Raw genomic sequence first — 25,423 nt, forward strand, 5'->3', positions numbered from 1 at the left:
TTTGCATGTATGGCCATGGGAACCTTCAAATAATAATTATAAATTCATTATTATAGCCCATAGAGACAGTGTCCTTGATAAATTAGTATCACACATATAGCAAACATCGTTGCAGATCTCGAAAGGGAGTTACACGATAAAAGGAAATGGTTTCCACTACACAATAGTTCCACATACAATACAAGCATATATAGATGCCAAATTGCAAACTGAACTTTGAACTTAATTATTGAACATACATGACAAATAAAACAGGCTCACGCTATAAAAGTATTTGAGATCAAAGGAGAGCCATTTGTTGAACATTGATTGGGTAACAATCAGTGGGCGAACCGGAGAAAGCCCTCCAAGCAAGGTGGGCATTAGCAACTTCTCCGGGATGGAAAGCATCCCAAAACACATACTGGCTCCTGTTTAGGCATGGCATTTGAAATGGTAGACACGTTATTTGTCCCACGTAGCTTCCCCCAATTCCACAACAAGCCTTGTCAGCCACGCTGAACCCTGAAATAACATTAATTTTTGCTATTAAAAATGCTTGCTACACACGAAACTATTAAAACCGGGACTTGTATATATGCATGACACTAAAGTAAACAAGTGATTGGGTTTGGCCCGCCAGCTGCCAATGAGATTTTATGTGTACATCTTAATTTGTGTTCAAATTAAAGGTGAATAAATTCTATCTAATGCGTTTCTTAATTTGCTTGATATATAGCTAGTAATTTACTTACCATAAGTGGCAGGGCTGTTAATGATGTCTCCAAAAGCAGCATAAGTATTGCCATAAAGAAACTTTGCATCAGGGTGGTTGGTGTTGAGCTGAGTGACCAGCGATCTAAGCCCTTCATTGAAGGTACCAAGAATCTGATTCACATAATCCACACACCTTCCTGGCTGGGCTTGACCACTAGCTCTCTCGTATGGGATGCAACCAAGCGGTCCTACTCCTGTTATTAAGAACTTCCTCAATCCCATACTGTACAATGCCTGCAATGCATGCAGCGAACCATTTCATATAAATTAATTGTTCACTAATCCCACACAAATTAATTAAGGTTAAAGTCTCTCTAAACTTATTGTGTTTAATTAGATATAAATTAAGACCCATATATATTCTAAATGATTCATTGAATTTATGATAGAGAAAATAAAATAGTGAAATATACCAAAATTTGGCGGGTATAGCGATTGAGTAGAAGGTTTGCATAATCTGGGGGGCTATAGATATAGCTGGAAGAATAGAGGGATGGCAAGAGGTAGTTGTTGAGGTAGTCATTGCTTCCAAACACCAAAATTGCTATAGATTTTGCCAGATATTGGCTCAGGTTCGCCCCATTCATTATTGTTCTTAATTGATTTAATGTGATGAACTGGAAATTCTCCACTTGCTGGCTCAGGCTGTACCGTTGTCCCTGCATCCGGGCATCACAATTACAGCAAAAGTATAATTTTGGAAGAGAATTTTGTTTATTACATACAAACTGTCTTTTATTATTATTATTTTTTGTTTTTAAAATTTAATAGAAAGTTGCTAATAATAATTAATATAAATGCATTAATTGAAGTACATAGTGTCGGCCGGTCTCATCAAGGATGCCAGCAGCTGCTGAAGCATAATTAACTCCGTTAAGAACTCGGGTACCAACTGTGGTGGGATCTGCGAAAGCTGGAAGATATGGAATCCCCAACATCCTCCCTGCCAACCAAAAATTCACATCAAAATGAGCTTCGCTCATACTTGTTCTTCTAGTCAATAAAAGCTTTTATTCTAAATGATTGCCATATTGATCAATCCATTTTTGTCCAGCAACTTCACATCAGATGGTATATATATCAGAGGTGGGGGATAACAAAGATATATATCGATATAAATATATATATATATATATGACAACCTTAAATGATATTATTGTCACAATCTGAGGAATTTATCAGAAATAATGAAGATGTCACTTTAAAAAATATTATACGGTCATAAAAAGTAAGTATTAATCATATCTTCGTTATATTCAAAAGATTGGCAACTAAAGTTCCTTATATTCGCTTGTAAAACTCATATTAGCGTTAGTAACATTTGTGTTATATACGCTTGTAACGCTCATATTAGCGTTAGCTAAATTTGTGTTACATACCCAAAGAACTAGTCAAAAATTATAATTAGAATTTCTCATAATCATTTATATCATCTAAACCAACCTAATAATGCCTGATATATATCATTTGGTGAGATCCAACACTCATACAATCTAATCCATTTGGTGCGTATCACAATAATTATTAGTAACAAGGCTGAAGAAAAGTTACCAAGCATATCAACAAAGGTTTCGCCATTGGTAAATCTCCCAGAAGGGCCAGCAGTGAAATCAATGCCATATGGATAGTAATTGGCCTTAGCTAAGGAGCTAAGGAAGTTGTTGTTACCAACATCAACCAAGGAATCTCCGAACACAAACAAAGCTGCAACCTGTCGTGGCGCGACAGCTGCCTTCGAGCACTGCACCGTCATTGTGGCGGTGACCCACAGCCACAGCATTAGATTGGAAATCTTAACCATTTTCTCTACTTGTGGCTTCATTATTTTTTCCAGATGATGAAAAGAGTAAAAACTGAATAATAATAATACAGACACTGATCGAAGATGCATGCATATATAAAAGGTAGGTGGCGGTGAGACTTAGAGGTTAGAGCTAGGGGAGGTGATTTTCCATTTTGAAACGGCTAAGTAGATGATGTAAGGAACACCCATGATATGTTGCGTTTGTGTATACCTTTTATCCTTACTTTAGGACTCTCTTTTTAACGTTCGGTTTGGCTGTATCTAGGTTTTCGATTCCTTTTTCTGCAAGTATATGCATTGCTTATGTGAAGCTTTCTCCAGACCATGAGCAAAGACGCATGAAAAAGCTTTCTATTGAAACACGTTGCAAAAATTAATAACCAGTGTTTGACGGGTCGGGTCAAGTTAACTGATAAATATATTTTTCATGTAAAAATAATTATTTGAGTGTATTCTTTTTTTTCTTCTGTCTATCATTTCTATACAAATAAGATAAACCCAATAAACTCACTGAAGGTTAATTTCGACGGAGCATTGTTCAAGGATATCAGGAAAGCACATGATTCTAATAGGATTTCTTTTTCACGTGTACATAGACTTGATAATTCTGTTGCTCATAATCTAACTAAACATACTAAACATGTTAGTGGTTATAAAGTGTAAATGGAGGATGTTTTTCTACATCTATATTCTGTACTCTTAACTGATAGTGATTGACTTTTTCAATAAAATTTTTAGATTTCATTCTTAAAAAAAAAAAAAAAAAAAAAATGAAAGAAACTAAATATTTAAAAATTGAATTTAAATAATACATAAATTATTACTTTTGTAATCCAAAGTTCACTAATATGTTATCTTGAATCTAATCATAAAAAATTATCATTAAGAAGCAGAAATTGTAAATTAAAAGTTTATTGTATTATTTAGATAAGCTTGGTGATCCATTCCTCAAATAAAATAAAGCCTAAATAAAATATGGTCACTACACCATTGATATTGCATACATTAGATTAATATTGAAAAACATAAAGATAAATAAATTCAAATTGTTCAATTCCTAATTTATACTTGATTAGTTTCTAAAACCAAAAGAAATTAAATCCATAATAAACCTTTTGATATAATAAAAATTAGTTACAAAAAGAAAAAAAAAAAAAAAAAAAAAAAAAGAGAAAATGGAGGACTAGTACCTCCGAAATGGCCTTAATAAGAAGAAACTTGTCAAGGGAAACTGGCGAAGAGCAATTATATATTATAGATAATATTCTTGAGGTTAATCAAAGGGATATCTAGATCTCCAATAGAGCTCAAGTTTTCTTAGGGCCATATATATGTTATTTTACGGTCCTAAATAATATGGATATACAACTCTACATTCGAACATATTTGTATATATAAGATTCTTAGGGGCAAACAGCCATGCCCCACTAAGTGAAATCAAGGTGTATAATCAATAAAATCCCTCTTCATTGAATAGGAAAACTATGATGACAGCTATGACATCTCAAATATTCTTTGATTGATATAGTTATAATCTTTAAGCTAAGAGGGACTAAGACTGAGATGTTATAATTTCTCGCACCATGGTCTTTTCTCATCAATGCCATTTTCAGTGCAGATATTGTAGCAAAGAATAAGAGCATTATATGGCATTTGTGCTACGCCTAGGATACTCATAGATAGATTAGTCCTCAAATAATGCTGAAATGAGACATCTGATTTGACACAAACTTTCACTTCATTCTTTTACACATATAAGTGATAACATAAATGGTCTCCCGACCCAATTATGTGAGGTAAGAACTGGAATAAAGGTAAAATGTTAAAACCATCTTTTAGCATTTTATGATTTTATCACATACAATAAGGGAAAGGAAAAAAAAAAAGGTGAAGCTGAGGTTATTGGTCGTGATTTTTATTTTCCAAGGGCACCATTATTCTGGTTTAATTCTCTGTTTCTTAATTTGTCATCTCGAAGGTGGTCTGTAAAACAATGTTATTCATTCCCTCAAAACTATGTTTTATTTGTTTGGAGTTGTAATGTTGTATGGTTCAACAACTTGTCATTTCAGATAGTTGTGAAATTGTTGTAATTCTAAAACAAGTTTTAAGGTTGGTTGGACATCCTTTTCTTGCATGACTCCACTTGGCATGCAAACTGAAGGCGTCAGATGTGTTCAGTTCCAACACATCACCAACTTTGTGAGTAAATACACTATTTTACATTGTGATTGATTTACAATAGAATAGAAGTGATGTTAGATGCGAAGCTATTTAAAAGTGATATTACACTAATTATAATCTCGCTTAAATATGTGAAATTATGAAATTTGTTGTCATCATTGTTGATCATTTTTTTCCCAACTTGTCATAATCTTTTTTGCTAGACTATTTCATTTCCTACTTATGAGACATCTTAAAAATCTCATGAATCGATAATGTGGTAGATGCAGCTTGAAACTTGAAACTTTTGAAATTAATTGTTAAATTTTTTTGAGATACAACATTACATTTATATAATCATACCAATAATACTATTTGTTTTATTAGACCGATGACTCTATAATGTCAGGGCAGTCATTAAGCCAGGGACCTTTCCTTGCCTTATTGTGTTACCGTTACAGATTTTTGATCACAACATAAATTCTGAGGTATGTAAGGAAGTAGCTAGATTAGTAGAAGTAGCAGTTTGAGTATCCTTATCTTTATGAATAAGGTCACTTTCTCTTATGATTTTGAAGGACCGGTTAAGGATGATGAAGCCTTGTTGTTCTTCGCCCAACTTCATTGTATGGAGACTTGGAAGAATATATATATATATATATATATTAATTTGAACCAATTTCAAACGTGGGGTTAAAAATGGGGAAGCGTCACTATTTTCTTTAAAGTGTCTTCTTCTTCTTCAAAGTAATAATTGCTGGATCAAGAAAAATCTCTCCTCTCTTCCAGACACAAAGAGTTACATCCACACAATATGCACATACAAGTGGGATCATAACAGTTAACACAAACACAAAATAAGATATGCTAAGGACCACCAAGCTTCATATCCTTATTGGAACTGGAGGATTTGATATAGATTTGATAACTGGAGGCATATATAATTTCCATTGAAAAATCTAAACGTAACCAAAGCAGAAAACAAAAACAAAAACAAAAAAAAAATGCCAATGAACTTTGGTCCAGTTGATAACATCCGTTTTCAATAATGGGACACATTGAGGATTGAATTACCTTAAAACTTTTACCTAGCAAAAAATGAAAAAAGAAATGGCTTCCAAATTTGAAACAATAAACGGGGAAACCAATATCATTTCTACCTAAAAACTTAAACCAATGGGTCTAAAAATGTCATTTTAATTATTTTAATAACTATTAATCAAGTAAAAAATTCTATTTACCCAACCAATGATATGACTTTGTGCGCGCACAGACACACACAGATTTATATATATATATATATATATTCTAACAATATTTTCCCCCACTAGGTCAGGTCATTAATGTTGTTGGTTAAATAAATATTCTCAAAGCACGAAAAGTGGCAAAACGAGAAAATTACGACTAGAAAGGTGAAGGTATTTAAAAACCAGAACTAATGCTTGGAATGCTAATAAGTAACGAGTGGTGTAAAATGAAAATCTAATGAAATGCAAAGTGGTTAAAGAAAGAGTAGAAAGAGGCAATTAATTAAGGTAGCTAGCGTCTGTAGCAAAAACACATGACACTGACATAGTCAAATTTGGTATAGCTACTTCGAAGAGGTTACCAAAGGTTATTGGACCAAGTATCAATTTGACAAGTATCACCTAGGCTCATCGAGGAAGCAACAAGTGGAAAGTGTAAGCCTCGAGTACAATTTTTTGTTAACAAAATAAATAAATAATGTGCTTGACACACAGTCATTATCTCAAATCAAAATTCAAAACACTTTTCTTTGTAGGTGAGGTAAAAGTCAAAATGCATACCATAGTTTGGTAATAATTATGTCTGTAATCTTCCTTTTAAAGATTTCATCAAGCAGATTCTCATCCAAAAAAAGTTTTCATCAAGCCACTAAAAAAAAGGAGACTGTAATCTTTCTTTTCTGCCCACTCCCGTTCAATTTTCATCTCATCTCACCTTTGATTAATTAATTATTTTGAAGAGGATAGCCTGTACAAAACGTATAGGACATTAAAAAAAGAACAAGACAATTAGCACCAACTTTCTGAAAAAAAGAAAAAACATATGTTTATTTCCTACCGAATTGTTATTATTATTATTAAAAAAAAAAAAGAGATAAAAAAAAGTTATATAAAATTAAGAGCCCGTTTGGTCATGAATTTCAAAAATTGTTGTTTAAAATAATATGAAAATTATGGTTTAAAAAGTGTTGTTGAAATACATGTTTTTAATGTTTAAAAAAAAAATGTGTTTAGTATCATAGTTTAAATAACATATTTCAGTGTTCAAAAAACAAAAATATGTGTTCGGTATTTGTGTTTGATTTTTAAAAAAAAAACTGACCAGGTGGACTTTGGGATTCGGCGTGCAGAGACTTTGGATAATTGTGAGAGGAAGAGATGAGACATACCTGACTAAGTGGGCCCTTACCATTTTCAAAATAATTACCCAATTGTCACTGAAAACCCTTGTTTTGTTGTTTAAAAACAGGCTACAAGTGATTTCAAAACTGTGTGTTTGAAAACTGGTTTTGGAACAATGTTTTCCAAACAACTTATGTTGAAAATGGATGACCAAACATGTTTTTCTTTTTTTGGACACATATGTTCAGTTTTTAAACACTGAACGCGTGTGTTTAAACTGGATGACCAAATGGCCTCTAAGGATTAGGTTGTAAACTTATATCTTTTTTTTTTTTTTTTTTTTTTTTTTTTTTTTTTTTTTTTTGAGAATGTAAACTTTTATCTCTATTGGTATCCAATGTACACAAAATGATATGAAACAAAGTAATCTAAAGATATATATATATATATATATATATATATATACTAAACCCACACACACACTTATTAATTAGTTAGAATGAATTTGGACAATAGGGAATGTTTGTCTCCCACTCACAAGCATTGTTGTGTGCAAACACAAATTAAAAATTGACACATCGACTACTCTATTATTATTATGTCCATAAGACTGCCATGTGGCATGCATAGGCTAATAGGAGCTTGAGACACTTCTTGTGTGCTTTCTGATTTATGATCGCCCATACTTTTTAATTAAGCAAATCATAAGTGGGGAGATAATAATGAAATGATGCTTGAGCTAAATCTTAGGCGTACTTTGTTGCTGATCTGATTGTGGCCAAAGACTATAAAATGTCCGCAGACAATTACGGGAAAATCTTATTTAGAGGGAACAATTACAAGTAAGTATATATATATATATATATGGAATGACTATTACCATATATATTTTTAGAATACAGCTGATATGGTATTCTACATGAATAAAAATAAGTTGTTTAATAAAATAATATGAATTAATTTGTTTTTTAAATTATGTGAAAATTTTAATTTTTGGATTAAATAACTTGTTGTTATAGTAATACATTTAAGGTACTTAATAATTTATTTAAGTACCCAAAAAAAAAGAAAAAAGAAAAAAGAGTAGTGTATGGCCATCGTGTATGGCACTTTTTACCTACATTTACAAATTCTAGCTTATTTGACTCTGCCAACTAATCCTACCGACCTAGCTACTTCTTTTGAGTTTTGACCCCTTTCCTTGGGAGGAAATTTCTATTATTTTTCTTCAAAAAGTAAATAATTATTTTAGCAAATTAAAGTGGATTTTACAGAGATTTGGTCGCTTGGTCGGTTGAATAATAAAGGATTTAATTACTTTTCCAAATATTTATTTTTTAATTATTTGGTTGTGTGTGTTTCCACGGAGGCACGTTTTAAAGCGAGAGTAACGTGGTTTAATTTGACATTCATACTTGCTAGGGTTGAAGCAATTGATAATCATGAATTTGCTTGGTTACACAGAAGAAGATATTTTGAAGTAAAGTCACAAAAGTGCTGTATTTCAACTATAGGTGTTCTGATTGGCCAAAGCCAAGGCATCATCATTCCTTAGTATTTGATCTTCATCGAATTATAACTTACGTATCTAACAAGAGTATATGTATAAATAAATTATTGCAAGAAAATTCGAAACTGTAATTTGGTAACACCTTAATCCGGGCATCTTATTAGTTCAAGTTCACTACTTTTTCGACAAGAAAACCAAATATCTTTTAAGCTAGAGAGAGGAGCAAATTAATCTTGGTAGTTTCTAGGAAGCAAATGATAACACTACTTCAGTAGAAAATGTACAAAAATAAATATAAGGAAGTCCAGAAAGTTGTAAACCATTAGTGAAACATTTTCTAATGTTTAAATAAAATTGATTTAACTTTTAGTTTTATAAATTTTCTTCTCACTTTTAAGATTCAAAATTACTAACTTTTATGTTCAAGTTTTGTTGATATATATATTATATGTGGTTAATCCAATATATTATGGATAGGATATTATCTATTTTAATTTGCAAAATAAAAAACATTCTATAAAAACAAACTGCAACAAATATTTTCAATAAAATTATGAAAACAATACAAGTATTCCGAAATGAATTTAGCTTTTTAATACATAATTTAAGTAAATTCATTATCGTTTTTTTTTTTCTACTTGCAAAACTTACTTTAAAACTTCTAGTTTTGAAAATATATCAAAACCATCAACATTAACATTATAATAATATCATGTATGAGAAAACATTCAATGTAAGACAATATATTTGTAAACTATCATCATCTACCGAGAATCTATATGACAACAAATTTGACAACAATATATGTAACCAAAAAGAGAGGAAAATTTTAAATTCAGAGGGAGGAAATGGTGTTAAAAATATAGCAATGAAAAACAAGGTTTGATTCAATAATATAAACCCTAAAAAATTATCAATAACAAAAATAAATAGATAGAGTTAGAAATATCTCACAAACTATAGAATAATGCAAATTGTATTGTCCTTAAAGGTTGATTCGTGCCACATGGAGTAGAATTTGGTACATTAGGCTCTCTTGGCCGAACAACCCCCCAAGATTAGACTATAGCAAAAATCTTCGATATGGATGCATACCCAATCAAGAATGAAAGCTCAAATAGTGTAAAACACTATTGCTTATTTAGGCCCCCAATTCTTAATTACGGCTTGATTAATTTCAAACTTAACACACTTAATGCGGAATATTTGTGATTAACAAATTAATCAATCGAACCATTCAATAATTGTATGGATAAACAAATAAGTGCAATGCTAAAATGGAAAGCAAAGTGGGTAATAAAGTTGCAAACCCAAGATAATATGACGATGTGTTATCGAAGAGGAAACCGAAGAACTTGGCAAAAAATCTCTCCGTGACCCTTCAAGCCGAAATGATCCACTAGTAAATAAGTTGAAGTACACGGATACCAAAAAGACCCTCCAAACCTATTCTACCCAAAGTACTTGAGCTCTCCAAACTCCAGTTACCAACGGATTTCTCAGAATCTTGTCTTCATTAGCTTCCTGGATCCCGCAATATCGTTCGATTGTATCCGCCAAGCCTCAATGGCTTATTTTGGCAAATACTCTCTACACTCTGAATATGTGTGGGTTATATTTGGGTACAAATATCCTCTCAAGGTATAACAATGGGAGAGGGGAGGAGAAGAGACTACAAAAGAATTCTCACTTAAGGATGAGTTACTCTTTCTAAAATGGTGGGTGTTGTAAAAACTTTTCTAGGGTTTTCTTTTGAATAGCTCTTTACAATTTCGTGGTTAATGTGGGCTTATATAATGTAGGTAAAAAAAACGAGGAAAGCACTCTTTAAAATCATCCAAGCAGAGAGTTGCGCGGGTCACCCGGATTGGCCAAGTCGCGAAGTGACTTGCAAAAACTAGTCTAGCATAAGTTTTTTCAACTTTTAGCATGTGCTTCTCACGTGGCCTTTCAGGGGTCGTCTACTTGCGAGCCAGTCACAAGCAAGTCGCAAATTTCACTATCTTCACAATTCTTCACCAAACTCTCACACTAAACCCTTATATTAAATCCCACAAACATATAGGGAAATGATTGAACAAAATATAATTAAATTTGACACGGAATAAAAGCTAACAAAAATATAGTTGTAAATTACAACTTTACAAAGAAAAACTAAAGAATAACCTTCTTATTTTGCCTTTCCTTACACCCAAAACAAGTGTATAAAGTTTTGTGGGAGAAGAGAAGAAAACAGAGGAGTAAAGAAGCTGTGGAGTGCGGCTAGAAAATGAAAAGATAAGAAAAAGAAATGAGGGTTGAAGGGTTTTATAAGCCAAAGGAAATAAGAAATAGTGGGCTGGCTCCAACAGTCACTTTGCATGCCCAACGTGCAGCTTATTAAATGCCCAACGGGATGCTTGGGCAAAGACCAACTAAAAAGGCTAGAAGAAAAAGAAAGAAGAATGATACAACCCAATAGAGATAGAGACAAGCATAAACCCAACCTAAGCCCAACTCTAACACCTAGCCAATTATCTTTCAAGTTACCACTTAAGGAGAATAATGGCTTATAAACACATAACATGGTTCACTCCTAACTAATGTGAGACACAAAGCACAATGCTAAGTGTTTGAAACATAACCCACTCCAACAAATAGTACTTGAATAGCACAGTGGTCTTTGTGGTATTTGAGAAAGAAAGAGCAAAGAGCACCATTTATACAATCCAAGCAATACATATTGCATCCCCTCTTGTGGGAATTGGGGTGTAACTTGCATGGATCAAAGAAGCTCTTTCTGAGCAAAGGTTTCAGCCATAGAGGCCACCTATTGTCCTCTTCATCAGAACCTCCAGCACCCTATTTTCAAAAACCAAGAGAACCCAATATTTCAATTAAATCCAAATATCAAAAACCATAGCAATACAAGTAAAAAATGAAAAAACTACTTGTACCCAATTCAAGTAAAACAGAGTACATTGAGCTGACCCATAAGAGAAATTTGAAGAAAATAAAGAGAAACGAGTCCAATGCAATGTAAAAGAAAGAATATATATATATATATATAATGATTGTACCATGATTCTCGTATCCCTGGACTTGATTTCCCGAACAACGGTTTCTTGGTTTTCAATTGCCAGCTTGAAAATACAGAGTACTCTAATTTTTTTTTTGAGAATGACTTCTATCTGATTAAGTTTAGGTTAACTGAGGATTATAAGAAAGTTGTTAGGGGGGGGGGGGAAACTAGTTTGTAGGGGAACACTATCTTACTATTCGTGCATGGAAGCCTTATTTCAAACCCACAGTGGCTGCTTGCTCAAAGGTTGTGGCATGGACTCGTGTATCGCCCCCCCCCCCCCCCTGATTCACAATAAGGAGAGTATTGCATCCATTATCAGGGAGGGCTACATGTCCTTGTTTGAAACTAGCAAAACAAGTGCCCCAATCTCCATCTGGAATGTCACAAGCTGGGCCAGCATTCTGTCGAAGGAAAAAGGAGAAACTCTTAACGGTCAGATCACAAGAGAAGAGGTGAAAGCTGGGCTATGGAGTATGAAACCCTTAGCTGGTAGAGTGAGATAACAAGGAAATAGCTATAGAGACATCAATATCAATTTCCACCGCAGCTATGGAAAGGCTACAGCAACAAGCCAACCCATCTCTCACAGCCCAGAGTTCAGCAGAAACGCTAGACGTGAAGCCAATAGCCCTGGCAAATCTAGATACCCAATTTCCCGTTGATGTCTCTATAGCTATTTCCTGTGTTATCTCACTCCACTAGCACTAATTGAGAACTCTCTTCTTTTATTGATGATTGCAGGAACTTAATGAAGAACATTCCCCATGTCTGACTAAAACATTGCTATAGAGAAGAAAATTGTCGTGCCAACGCTCATGAAAAATTTGGAGCAAACATGGAGGATGATTTTGTTATTTTTTAGTCCCCTCCCTCTATAATTGCCTCCTTCTTACATTTTGACAAACTGGGCTTGACCCAGATCATTGGTTGTAATATTGTGGTTAATACACCTAGTTTTTAATATATTATCCTGTCTACCAAAAAAAAAAAAAAAACTAATATTAGACCTTCCACCTAGTATCCATGGATAATTACCTAAGTGGTTTGGTGCCTACTACCTAGTGAAAGCGTCAGCCTAGACCATAAGAGCACTAGCAATGGGGGATGTAAACCCCCCCCCCCCCCCCAGTTGCTATTTTAGCCACCAACCCCTTAAAAACATGCTCCAACCGAGTGTGTATATGCAAAAGTTCTTAACATCCATGAACAGTGAGGTTGTGTATATACAAACTCATTGTTCATCAAATGTGTGTATATATATATATATTTATATATATTTTATTCTTATTCTCTCTTTCATTTTCACTTTCACTTTTTCTCTCTCTCTTCTCTATTCTCTGCACTCTCTTTCTCACTTCTCCCTTCCCTCTTTTCCCTCAGCCCCTCTCACTCTTTGCATCTCCAGATTCCTTCTTTCTTTGATTTTTTTTTTCCCTTGTAAATTCTAGTTTGTTCACTGTAATAAAAGTTTGGTCGGCGTTTGGGTCGAAGTTTGGGTCAGATTTGGGTGGAGTTTGGGTTGGCCTTTGGAGTGGTGTTTGGGTCAACATTTAGGTGGAGATTGGGTTGGAGTTTGGGTTGTGTTTGGGTGGTTGAACGAAATCAGGGTGTGCTTGCCGTGGGTTTGGGTTTGTCCTTGTGGGTGTGTTCGCCGTGGGTGTGTTGGGTTTTGCTCGCAGTGGGTCTGTGTTTACTTGCCATAGTTTTTTTTTTTTTTTTTTGGTGGTGGGTTTTGCTCACAATCTTGCTCTTCAATGGTGGTGGTGGTGGCAATGGGTTGAGGTCAAGGTTTGTGTTCACGATGGTTGTTGGGTATGTGGTGTGGGTTGGTTTCAAGTTTGATGGTTCATGGTGTGGGTCACGATGGGTCACGATGTGGTTCATGATTGTAGTCGAGGTGTGGGTCACGGTGTGGTTCATAGTTGTGGTCGAGGTGTGGGCCACAGTGGATCATGGTGCTGTTGAGGTGCGGGTCATGGTGGTTGTGGGTTGAATCATTTTGGTGGTGCTGGGTGGTGGTGGGTTGGTTTCAAGTTCAGTGGTTCAAGGTTGATTGTAGTACTAGTGCTAGGGGTTGGGTTTGAATCGGTGGTGTTGGGGTTGTAATGGTGGTTCAGATGTATGGGTTGTAGTTAATGTTGGCGGGTAGCAGTGAGAAGATTTGTTAGGTAGAATAGAGAGATGGGAGCAAAATATAATTTTTTTATATTTGTGTAGTTTATATTATTTTAATGAGTTGTATATAAAAATCGAAACTGGAATGTTGGATGAGTTGTAAAATAAGATAGTAAAATAAATAAAATAAGTTTTGAGGGTATAAAATTGAACTTTTTTGAAATCCTAAATGGGAATGCTCTAAGAGGCTCAGAGAATCTTATTGTTTTCACAAAATAGAAAGCTTATGGTAACTTGGTAAGCGCTTAATCTAGGTACGAAGTAGTAGCTAGCTAGCTAGGTAGTTCAATTCATAGTAGATAGTAGTAGATACTACGTAGAAAGGGTTGCAGGCCATGCGTGTTGTAAAAACAAAAAGTGGCCTTCACATATTGGCGATTCTAAGGGCCGCCAAAGCCAATGTTTACGGGAACTCTAAATTCAATGTTTGCCACTATCATATATGAATTGTCATGGATGTGTCGGGCAACATAGAACCAAACCATAATTGATAATTGTTCTTTCCATTCATAAAAAAATCATTCCAATTCCCTACCATATATCGTGGCATTCTTTTAGTCAGTAACTTAATTGGATTATAAAATATATTCAAACATCTTAAGTGAATCAAAGCAACTGTTCATGACGCTTCCATGGATCGCCCACTACATTTGCTCTATCCAAAAAGGCTTAAAATGATAGACCTTTCAATGGGTCGGATCATGATTTGAATGTGACGATCACCAATGAATATATATGTTTAGAATGTAAAGTCTCCCCCTTTGAGCTTAAATATTCTAAGACTCATTCTGCAAAGTGCAAGCAAACCAAATTTAAGCAGTTTCTAGATTGGAAACCTTTTGTTTTGAATAAAAGGAGGTTATGCATTAAACGAAACAAAACAGAGTCTAAATTACGTACAAATAATAGAATGTATAAGACGAGACCAACGCCCATCAAATCATCAATTCAAAAGCAACAATATTCAACTTGTGTTCTCCCCAAAAACATCCAAGGCATCAACGCAAGTATTCGCTTCCCGCATGTTTGATTCTCATGTGAGCAATCTTCCTCAAGAGCCACTTACAATCCTCTATATATAAAATAACTCAAGCTAAGATGAACATTATTATAATTGCATTAGTGAGAAAGGAAACCACTCAAAGTTTGGGCAAAACACTCATACCTACTGGCCCTCCACCTTCTTGCCTCTTGGCCTAGATTCCTTTGTGAGGAACCATTTGTATTCAGCTTAATCCACCCTTTGTGACAATATGATTAATTTTTTGTTTTTTTGTTTTTAAATCTTTTTTACTTGCCAACATGAATTGATTTTTTTAGTTGGAATATTACCATAGATATAATGAGATAATAAATAGCATGTTTATTTGACTTGTAGATTATGAGAAAGTCAATTAAAACAATCAACTTTTCTCAAAAGAAAAAGAAAAAAAATCAAATGATTTAGAATCCAACGCTAGTGATGAAGTACTATCAACTTCAAATGTTAATATACTAATTATTTAAAATCCTCGTACAAAATTTAAAAATTTGAGATCAATGAAATTGATTTTATTTCTTAAAATGTAATTTTGGATTGCGTTCATTAATATGGGATTATCATATTAATAACATTATAAAATTTGATCGATGAGCTTACATTAAGCTAATCCATACAACTTATTCTTCTTTTCTTATTGTTAGTACTTAGTACTATTCTTTTTTATTTCTTTGCTTTGACCCACTAAAGATAAATCATGATTCCATTCCTAACACTAAAGGTCCGTTAATAGAACTTATTTTACTGAAACTGAAAACTAAAAATACTGTATCAAAATAATTTTTAAATGTGTGAATAATGCCGTGTGACCCATTTTTAATGAAAAAAGTTGTTAAAAAGTGAAATTTGTAAGACCCGTGAATAGTGCACTGTTCATGGGAGAATTGGTCAAAAATTGCGACTTAAAAAAAAAAAAAAAAAAAAAAAACACTGTTCATGGGAGAATTGGTCAAAAATTGCGACTTAAAAAAAAAAAAAAAAAAAAAAACGCGTTGAAAAGCCAAACGTGGACGCAAACGTGTATCCAAACCCTACCTAACATTCTACTTACCTTTAGCAATGTGGGATTAAGAAATCATTTCACTTTCATGAGTTTTAGACTAGTGATTTAGTAGTTGCTCAAGGATGGCATCCGGAAGTTAAGGAAGACTATGCAACCATAAAATTGAGTGTTTTTAAGTTGTCGCTTTTTCGCCAAACGTCTTTTAACTTAACTAGTTAGTATTTTTTGATATTTTCAATAAAGATATCCAGAGTTTAAATTTTCTCATCCTCAACTATCAAATCATTAGGGGGAAAAAATTGAGGCTTTTAATTGAGATGCAGCATGGAAAAAGCAATTTAACCAAATTATATGATTAAACAACAAATAAATCAAATCTAAAGTTGCCTTCAAAAACACATAAATCTAAAGTAAAGCAAATTTGTGGCTACTTAATTAATTAATTTAATTTTTTTTAAGTCTTAATGGTTGCCATCATTTTCAAATGCATAAACTTTTCTTTTTCCCGTTTAACATATGCTTGAAATGAATTAGGTGGATTTATTAACGCGCACTCTAACATCTGCCATGCGTCAAAGATGGAATCACCACTATCAATAAAAAATTTAAAAGTAAAAACTTAAATTCAATTGGCTCTCTTTCTTGGATACTGTTTGAATGCATACTATGACGTCCTTAACACTATGAACCACCTCTCTCTCTCTCTCTCTCTCTCTCTCTGAGGCGGCAGGCCAGTTAATGATTTGATTGTCAATTCCCTTAGAGCATTCACGTCAGTTCGTGCAAATTTTTTGTCTATTTTACAAGACAAAATCTACTTTTTTTATTTTACACAACCACTTTTACAAAACATCCACATTAATTTGTCTATTATATACATTTATTCAAATAAAATATTCAATCCACACCCACCATGAACTCACCCAACCACCATCATCAACCCACCCAACCACTATCATCAACCCACAAATCTTCAGCTAATTCATTCCTATCAAACACATAAACAGCCACCCAAATATTAATTCCTATCAAACACATAAACAGCCACCAAAATAAATAAATAAATAAATAAAAAACACACACACACAAACAGCTTGCGGAGCTACCCAGATAGAAAAAAAAAGCAAAAGAAAGAAAGCAAAAGAAACCCAGGTAGAGAACGTGTAGATGGGTCTCATGGATTATCAAACTCTTCTTCTTCCTCAACAGCTCTCAAGTTTGGGCGATCTGGTTTCTGAGTTTTTGAGCGCTTTGGTCTTTGAGTTTTTGAGTGATCTAATTGAAGATCAGATTAAAGAACGGCGGCATCATTTTGAGCGATCTAATTGAAGATCAGATTGAAGGATGTCGAAACGGCGGCATCATTTTGGCTCGTCAGAATATTATATTGAAGAACGGCGGCATCATTCAGTCAGTCATGGACTCAAGTCACGGCTGCTGAGGAAGAAGTGTGATTGGCGACAGTGGAGAGTGAGGTGAGAGTGAGAGCAACTGAGGCATGGAGAGAGAGAAAAAACTAATAAAAAATTAAATACACATGCTATGGTGTCCGTGTAAATTTACACGGGTACTGTAGCTCGTGGAAAAATTTGGAAGACTTTACACATTTTTAAACGGACTGATGTGGGAAGTTTTGTGGTTTAAATGTGTAAAATTCTTCTCTTTTTCTATTATACATGAGAATGCAAGAGCTGATGTGAATGCTCTTAACAGCATAAAACTATTACCAATCATAATTTCCAATCTTTGATCCAATTAAACCCTTTCAAAAAGAGCAACAATTTATATACTTTTTGGAACAACAAGACCTTATTATTAATCCTGTAAATTGGATTGTGTCACGTACTACATACTTTAAGGAACCTGCCTAGCAAATTGCGTCGGAATCTATCTGAGAAGTTTTGGAATACAGGTGCATGTACTCATTTTAATTTAAGACATTGCATGTACGATTAAAATTAACAGCCTTTGGCAAAACAAATAAAGAGATACACTTACAGTTGCAACCAATGGCTAGCTTGTGTGTGCTCCTTCAGCAACACATGTTACCCTAGAGCTTTCGGAAATAAACACTGTGCTATCCTTGCTTAAATCAACATCCAATCCGTGCCTACAAAATCTTCTTGAGGTCAAGAATTGAATGATCTAGGATATGGTGCTAAGTAATTGACCGGTGAACCACTATTTTTTTTTTCTTAAACTCCTAGTCAATTAAAACTTGACTTCATTTAGAATGCATATATTGTTCGGCTTTTGGTGATGCAAGCCTTTATGAATGGCACTATGGCAGAACTTTTTTTTTTTTTTTCTAATCTACCAAAAGCAATTTGGAAATTTTCTAAGAATCATTGATTACCAATTTATATTATATTAACAGTTGACTAACGCGTGAGAAAATGAAGTAAATTAGGAACTTTGAAACTATGAAGTCCAAAGAATATAGGTTGTACTAATTATTATGAATAATTCTAGAGATACAAACTATTTTATAAAAATTTTTACAAACTATCGATGTGGTGAGTGAAATTTTTTTACAAACTGCTGATATGGTGAGTGATTATTGGTAAATGAAAAAGTGATATTAATGATGAGCGAGTCTAGATGAAAACCAATAAGAAGTTGGTTACATCAATATTTTGTAAAAATGTTGTAAAATACTTTATGACTGTAGTATTACTGAATTATTATAACCTCAAGGAATTTTGTAGTATTTTTCCAAAAATTTCACAAGTTAACTTAGATGCATAAGTAATTATAGCAAGATAATACTTATAAATTTGTATTGAATATTATTTTCTATATGACACTATTATTATTATTTCGAAAGAAAGAGCTTCTTGTGCAAGTAAAGGTTAAACTTAAATCGTAGACTTAATTAAGGGGTTCCTACGTCGAGCATGATAGCATTTTTTGACAAGTTTGCTGGATAAGATTAACCAAGAATTGAATAATCATGGAATGAATTATACCATGGAGGGGTTTACATGCCTTGCTTTACCTAAAACCAACGATGCCATATATGAATTCAAAAATGGATCATCGATATGATGAATATGATTGATTGCACCTGTCTTTAGTGTAAAAATAATAGGGTTAAGACTTAAGAGCCAGCTGGTGGGTATGTAGGCCCAAATTAATTAAGGCATATTCTATTATTCATTTGAGCTATGTAGGATCTTCAATTCTCAGTTCATAGGTCATAGCTAGCTTTATGTTATCGATCTAGAGATCATTATTATCAACGAAATCCATTAGAACTAATCTTGATGCTGAGCCTTCTCTCCATAGGAAGTTTTTTTTAAGACATAAAGTAAGGTATTAAAGTTGTAAACTTGTAATACTCAAAATGTAAAATCAGATGAAGAATATCCCATGGGTGTACGTTGGTCTAACTTGTTGTGGTTACTGTTTATTAAAAATCATGATCACCTGTCTGGGATTAACACAAGTTATTGNTGATTTAAGCAAGGATAGCACAGTGTTAAAGCAAAATATTAAATAAAAAAAAAAAAAAATCCTCTTGATGCGAAGTAATTAAGAGTCCTGGAAGAGCACAAAGAAGTGGTTTTAATGCTCCACTCCATGACTTGTGGGCCAAGTTTGAGAAACAATACGTCAGGCCAACTAGAACGATCATGATTGATCGGTGGATATAGTGCTCTGCGACAAAATTAAGTACGGTCTATGGTACCCGGGCCTGAAGGAATTACCATATATCTGATGGTGGATACTGGATATGGGTTTGGTTGGGAGGAGTTTATATGTAAACAAAAGATTTCTTTCAAGCTAGTTGCTACTATCGCTATATATATATACGTGTCAAACTCAAATGTAATTATCAATTAAATACTATCAAAATATAGATAGATGTATGTATATATAATACCAAAACCGAAGTGGTGATTGTGATTTGTGGGCGAAAGGAGGCTGACTTGCATTTAAGCATTTTTTGCATTGCTTAATGCTTAGTTTTGAGCCTAATGGTAATGGTAATGGTAATGGGGGCCAGGCTGCCACCTCCACTACTGCCTAATTAGTCAACTTGACGAGGAGTTGAAAAGATCGGCCACGAGGAATAGCGTTGGATGGAAAATCATTATAAATACAAGGCCAACCCATGCCACTTTCTTCACTTGTCCCAAAATCACAAAAGAAGTAGTCCCTCAAGTTCCAAGTTTCAACAATACTAATATTAAAGTATCTTTGTGTCAAATAGTATAGACAAGGAAAGAAAATTTGTATTTAGATAAAGGACAAATTAATTAAGTAGAAAGAATGGTGGAAAGAGTGGAGAAGACAAAAAAAGGAGATGCCATTGACATGCCTAATGAGTCTGTGTTGGTGGAGGAGACCTCTGTTGATTGGAGAGGCAGACCCTGCAAGCCTAACAAGCATGGTGGAATGACGGCTGCTGTTTTTGTCCTAGGTCTTCTCCTCGATCTCCTATCTTTCTTTCTTCTTCTTTTTTGTGTTGTTTTAATACTATTTTTCCATGTGCACCATGCATACTCTCTCTCTCTCTCTCTCTCTCATATATATTGCTTGGCCTTGTAGTTGTATGCCTACAAAATCTATCTCTATGTTTGCTTAAAGTTAGAAGTACCATTTTAACACTTTTATCATTCTTCAAGTGTGGTAGTACAATAGTTAGAAAGAAATAAATATCAGAATTTAGATTTTATTGATATAAATGTTATGTGGGATATCCTTCATTTCATTTTGATGTTCTCTATATAAAAAATAAGTAACATACATATGCTTGATTTCTGTGGGTCACACTGCAGGTCTCCAAGCATTCGAGATGATGGCAATTGCTGCAGTTGGGAACAATCTGATAACTTACGTAATCAATGACATGCACTTTCCTCTGTCAAAGTCTGCAAACATAGTAACAAACTTTGTAGGGACAGTCTTCCTCCTCTCACTCCTTGGTGGGTTCCTCTCCGATTCTTATCTTGGGAGTTTCTGGACCATGTTGATCTTTGGCTTTGTGGAGCTCTCTGTAAGCCCTTTCTCTGACATGTCTCTTTTTCTTATACTGCCCAACAGATTCTTGTCTCTCTAGAGATCTCAGTATATCTCTATTTAATATCTCTGCAACCTTATCTAATTATGAATTATGATACCGAAATACATATAAAGTTTGAGATTCTTTTCATTTCACTCCTGTAAAAAACATAAAGATGAATATATCAATGATGGTTTTTGTTCTAAAGCCCTTTGGTTTGCTGCATCAAAAGGGAAAAAAAAGAATATTCCATAGTACAAAATGCCAGCCAGTAGATCTTATTTAATTATATATTGTATTCATTTTAACAAATTATATATAATAATAAATATTAATTTGAGTTAATTATGTGACAGGGTTTTATACTACTTGCTGTTCAAGCCCATGTTCCACAACTAAGGCCACCAAAATGCAACATGATATTGGAGGGAGGCCAGTGTGAGGAGGCAAAGGGCTACAAGTCATTGATATTCTTTGTTGCACTCTACTTGGTGGCTTTAGGGAGTGGTAGTTTAAAACCCAATATAATCTCTCATGGGGCTGACCAATTCAGAACAAATGACTCCAAGCAATCCAAGACACTCTCTACTTACTTCAATGCTGCCTACTTTGCCTTCTGCATGGGGGAGCTTATTGCTCTTACTGTGTTGGTTTGGGTCCAAACACATTCTGGAATGGATGTTGGATTTGGAGTCTCTGCAGCTGCCATGGCAATAGGAATGATCAGCTTGGTTTCGGGTACTCTTTTCTACAGGAACACGCCACCCCGCGGAAGTATCTTCACCCCAATTGCTCAAGTAATCTCTAATGATTCTAACTACTATTATTTTCTTTAAAAATGCTAAAATTACTATCAATTTTACTATTACAAGTTAGAAATTGATTAGACAATAAATATAATTGACATTATTTAAACAACATAATAAATAAATAACTCTAAATATATAGTAAAATTTGTAGTACCCGTCACTTTTTTAGCTTAAATATAAAGGCCTTTATGCGGATTCTTTTGCTTCAACTTTTGGATAGTTAGAAACCATTCTTCTTTTAAGCTATTCCTCGAAATCCATGTTCATGAAGCATTATATTTTTGTAATCGATTGTCGGCTAACTAATTTTGATTAATTAATTCGAAAATGATAAATCAAAAGGCAAAAAGGAATAAAGTTGTCGATGCTGATATGTCATATGATGAGATTTCCTTTTTGTCCTTTTTCTTAAAAATGTTTTATGACGAATTGTAGGTTGTAACTCAGGTACTCTCTGTTGGTTCAGTTTACAAAATATGTTCATTTTAGGGTCAGATGGTATATATAATTAATATGGCCACACAGAGAATAGCTTTGGTTTACCTTTGTTGATTAAAAGAACAATAATGGAAGTTTTTTGGCTTTGCAAAATACAATTACATGTAGTTATGTTTGATAATTCTTGCTTAAGTTAAGTACTATAGTAAATTTTTGTATTGTCCTATCCTTTTTCATATAAATAATACGGTCTACTTTAGATAGGGATTTGGAAGTGACCCCTAGTTGTTTATTAAAAGTAAGCGCTTGATTTGTTATGTATTCTCCTTGTCAGGTTTTTGTTGCTGCATTTACAAAGAGAAAGCAAATCTGCCCTTCAAATACTGGGATGCTTCATGGAAGCCAAAACAATGTACCGAACCATATTTTTGCTACGTCACCTAACATCAATAGTCTCCTCCACACCGAAAAGCTCAGGTAAGACAGAACATATTTGATGATTACCATTTACCATATACTAGATTTCTGTGAAGAGGTCTTGCCCTGCATGAAACAGGGATTGTTTCAAATTTAAACAGGGAATTCTTGCTTTTGTTATATAATGTATGTTTTTATGCCAAAATCCAAATTGCACCAAGTTTGGGTAAATTCTCAGTCCTTCAAGTTTTATTTTTTGTTATTTCGGTCCTTAAACTTGAACATTTCTTTTAAATTCTTTGTCCATTGGCGTCTATAAAATTTCCCTTAAAAGTCCAGCAATCCATTTCATATTACATACGTGAATATTGACAATTGTATAGACAACAATGGATGGAATGACCAATTTAACAAGAATAATATACTTTTAAGGATTACATTGACAAAAAATTAACTTTAGAAATGAAAATGACAATTAATCCAAATTTAAGGGTATAATTTAGATTTTAGTTAGGGGTGTCAATTTGGGTTAGCGCGTTAGGTTCATGTCGGGTTCGTGTTGTGTCAAGATAGGAGTATTCGACTAAATAGTTCAATCTGAACCCAACCCATTTCAATTTGCTTAATATTAAATATAACATTCATCTAGAATTTTTTTTTTTTTACATCCCAAAAGTAGTGTATACATTTCAAGTTTCCAACCCATTTCAATTTCCAATTATATCATTTGTAAGTTTTTGTAATTACTCACTTTTCTTTTAAAGTTTAAAATATAAGTTAGATATAAAAGTTATTTAATAAATCTAAAATAAAATTAATATTATTTGTTATATGAGTTAAACGGGTTGTGTTAAATGTGTCATTTCGATATGACATGAATAAATTGGCATGTCAAATGTGTTTATTGCGGGTCACGCAGGTTGACTCGTTTATGACACGTTTTTTATTGTGTTGCGTTCAGGTTGTTTCGTTTATAACCTAAATCCGCTAAAGTCTAACTCTAACCTGCAAAAAACCGTGTTGGGTTCGTGTTGGATTCGTGTTGTGTTCGTGGGTTGGGTAAAACATTGACATACCTAATTTTAGTCTTGTTCTTGTTAAAATGTAAATATATATTCTCTAAGATAATCATGATATTGCAGATTCCTTGACAAGGCCTGCATTAGAATTCAAGATGGAAGTGAAAGTTCATGGAGACTTTGCACAGTTGCCCAAGTGGAGCAAGTGAAGATAATCATCTCAGTTATTCCCATATTTGCGTGCACCATCATCTTTAACACCATTTTGGCACAGCTCCAAACGTTTTCAGTCCAGCAAGGGAGCACGATGAACACCCGGATCTCAAGCAGCTTCCACATCCCTCCAGCTTCTCTTCAATCCATCCCTTACATTTTGCTAATCTTTGTTGTCCCTCTGTATGAAACTGTCTTTGTACCAATTGCACGAAGATTCACAGGAAGGGACTCAGGAATCTCATCTCTACAAAGGGTTGGCATAGGGCTGTTTATTGCTACTTTCTCTATGGTTTCAGCTGCAATGGTTGAGAAAAAGAGAAGAAATGTAGCTTTACATCTGAATGAAACTCTGTCGATCTTTTGGATTGCTCCACAATTTCTCATATTTGGGCTGTCAGAGATGTTCACTGCCGTGGGGCTAATAGAGTTTTTCTACAAGCAGTCCTCGGAAGGAATGCAATCATTTCTAACTGCCATGACTTACTGTTCATACTCATTTGGCTTCTATTTAAGCTCACTCCTTGTTTCCCTAGTGAACAAAATTACCACAAGTTCTTCAAGTGGTGGATGGCTTAGTGAAAATGACCTCAACAAGGATAGGCTTGATCATTTTTATTGGTTGTTAGCTGCCCTCAGCCTCATCAACTTCTTTAATTACCTTTTCTGCTCTAAATGGTACTCTTATAATCCATCTCTATCATCCACTACTCCACCACAATATCAGTCATATCGACAAGATCACTACCCACAAAATCATAGCTTCGACCCCTCAAAGCAAATTGGAGTTGACAACATTGTACCATGATTCTTCTTTTCTTAACCTAGAGGCTAGACCTATCTCTAATTAGTATTTTGTATGTATTTATAAAGAAAAGAAAAAGAAAACCCTAAATATGTAGCTAGATATATGGAATATTACCGATATACTTAGACCCACTTAATTAGTGCACCTGTTAGCTAGCTATGTAGCTAGGTTGATAATATTAAGTAGTATTATGGGTCACCTTTCTTTCTTTTTTCTTTTTTCATTTTCAATTTGTTAATAATAGTTGACTATATATATATATATATGTAAGGTGGACATTTAATTTGAAGGGTCCTCCGGGTCCCCAGTCCTTGAGATGATATCAACTATATATCTATAAGGAAGTTAGGTCTAATACCATGAACCAGCAAGAAGATGCTACGCTGACGCACTATATATAGACTATAGTTCTCTCCTCCCTTTTCTTTCTCAGTGAATGCATGCGTTGATCATGTGAAAGTAGGACTTCTTCTCATTTTTTCTTTTCTTTTTGGTAAAGGAGGAAGATGTAAGTGGTGAGTGGGGTTGTGCTTTCTGCTTTAGTTAGTTAAAAGAAGAGTCTTTTAAAAGCAGATGTGATCTCTTATGACTTGATTTTATGAATATGATCATTTTGGAAGATATTATTGCATCTAAACTTTCTATGTGACCAAAACAAAATACAAAATTAATTAATATATTAAGAGTAAATAGTAGAAACTCATTTCTAGGCATATATAGTTGTCTTCTTCTCACTCGCTGATATTATTATTAATTATTATTATTATAATTATCACTTTCACAAGGAAACATGTCCCCTACATGTTTTATATTGAAGCTAGGCCATCC

General features: G+C 33.9%; 2 protein-coding genes across 2 annotated transcripts; one reads left to right on the plus strand and one right to left on the minus strand.

Moving 5' to 3' along the window:
• Window positions 1-129: 129 nt before the first annotated feature.
• On the minus strand, window positions 130-2,876 carry LOC136066668 (GDSL esterase/lipase At1g71250-like). Its single transcript, XM_065771354.1, has 5 exons — window positions 2,308-2,876; window positions 1,572-1,699; window positions 1,170-1,415; window positions 735-990; window positions 130-504 (listed from the first exon to the last, which is right to left on the minus strand). Exons 1-5 carry the CDS (start codon window positions 2,645-2,647, stop codon window positions 281-283), a joined length of 1,194 nt encoding a protein of 397 aa, XP_065627426.1. The 5' UTR covers window positions 2,648-2,876; the 3' UTR covers window positions 130-280.
• Window positions 2,877-20,004: 17,128 nt separating this feature from the next.
• Window positions 20,005-24,917, plus strand: LOC112016358 (protein NRT1/ PTR FAMILY 4.3). Its single transcript, XM_024048910.2, has 5 exons — window positions 20,005-20,309; window positions 20,668-20,885; window positions 21,248-21,688; window positions 22,473-22,615; window positions 23,698-24,917. The coding sequence occupies exons 1-5, from the start codon at window positions 20,159-20,161 to the stop codon at window positions 24,593-24,595; spliced, it is 1,851 nt and encodes a 616-aa protein (XP_023904678.2). The 5' UTR covers window positions 20,005-20,158; the 3' UTR covers window positions 24,596-24,917.
• Window positions 24,918-25,423: the final 506 nt, after the last annotated feature.

The sequence above is a fragment of the Quercus suber genome, unplaced genomic scaffold (genome assembly GCF_002906115.3).
Source record: "Quercus suber isolate HL8 unplaced genomic scaffold, Cork oak 2.0 scaffold_42, whole genome shotgun sequence".
Taxonomy (NCBI): domain Eukaryota; kingdom Viridiplantae; phylum Streptophyta; class Magnoliopsida; order Fagales; family Fagaceae; genus Quercus; species Quercus suber.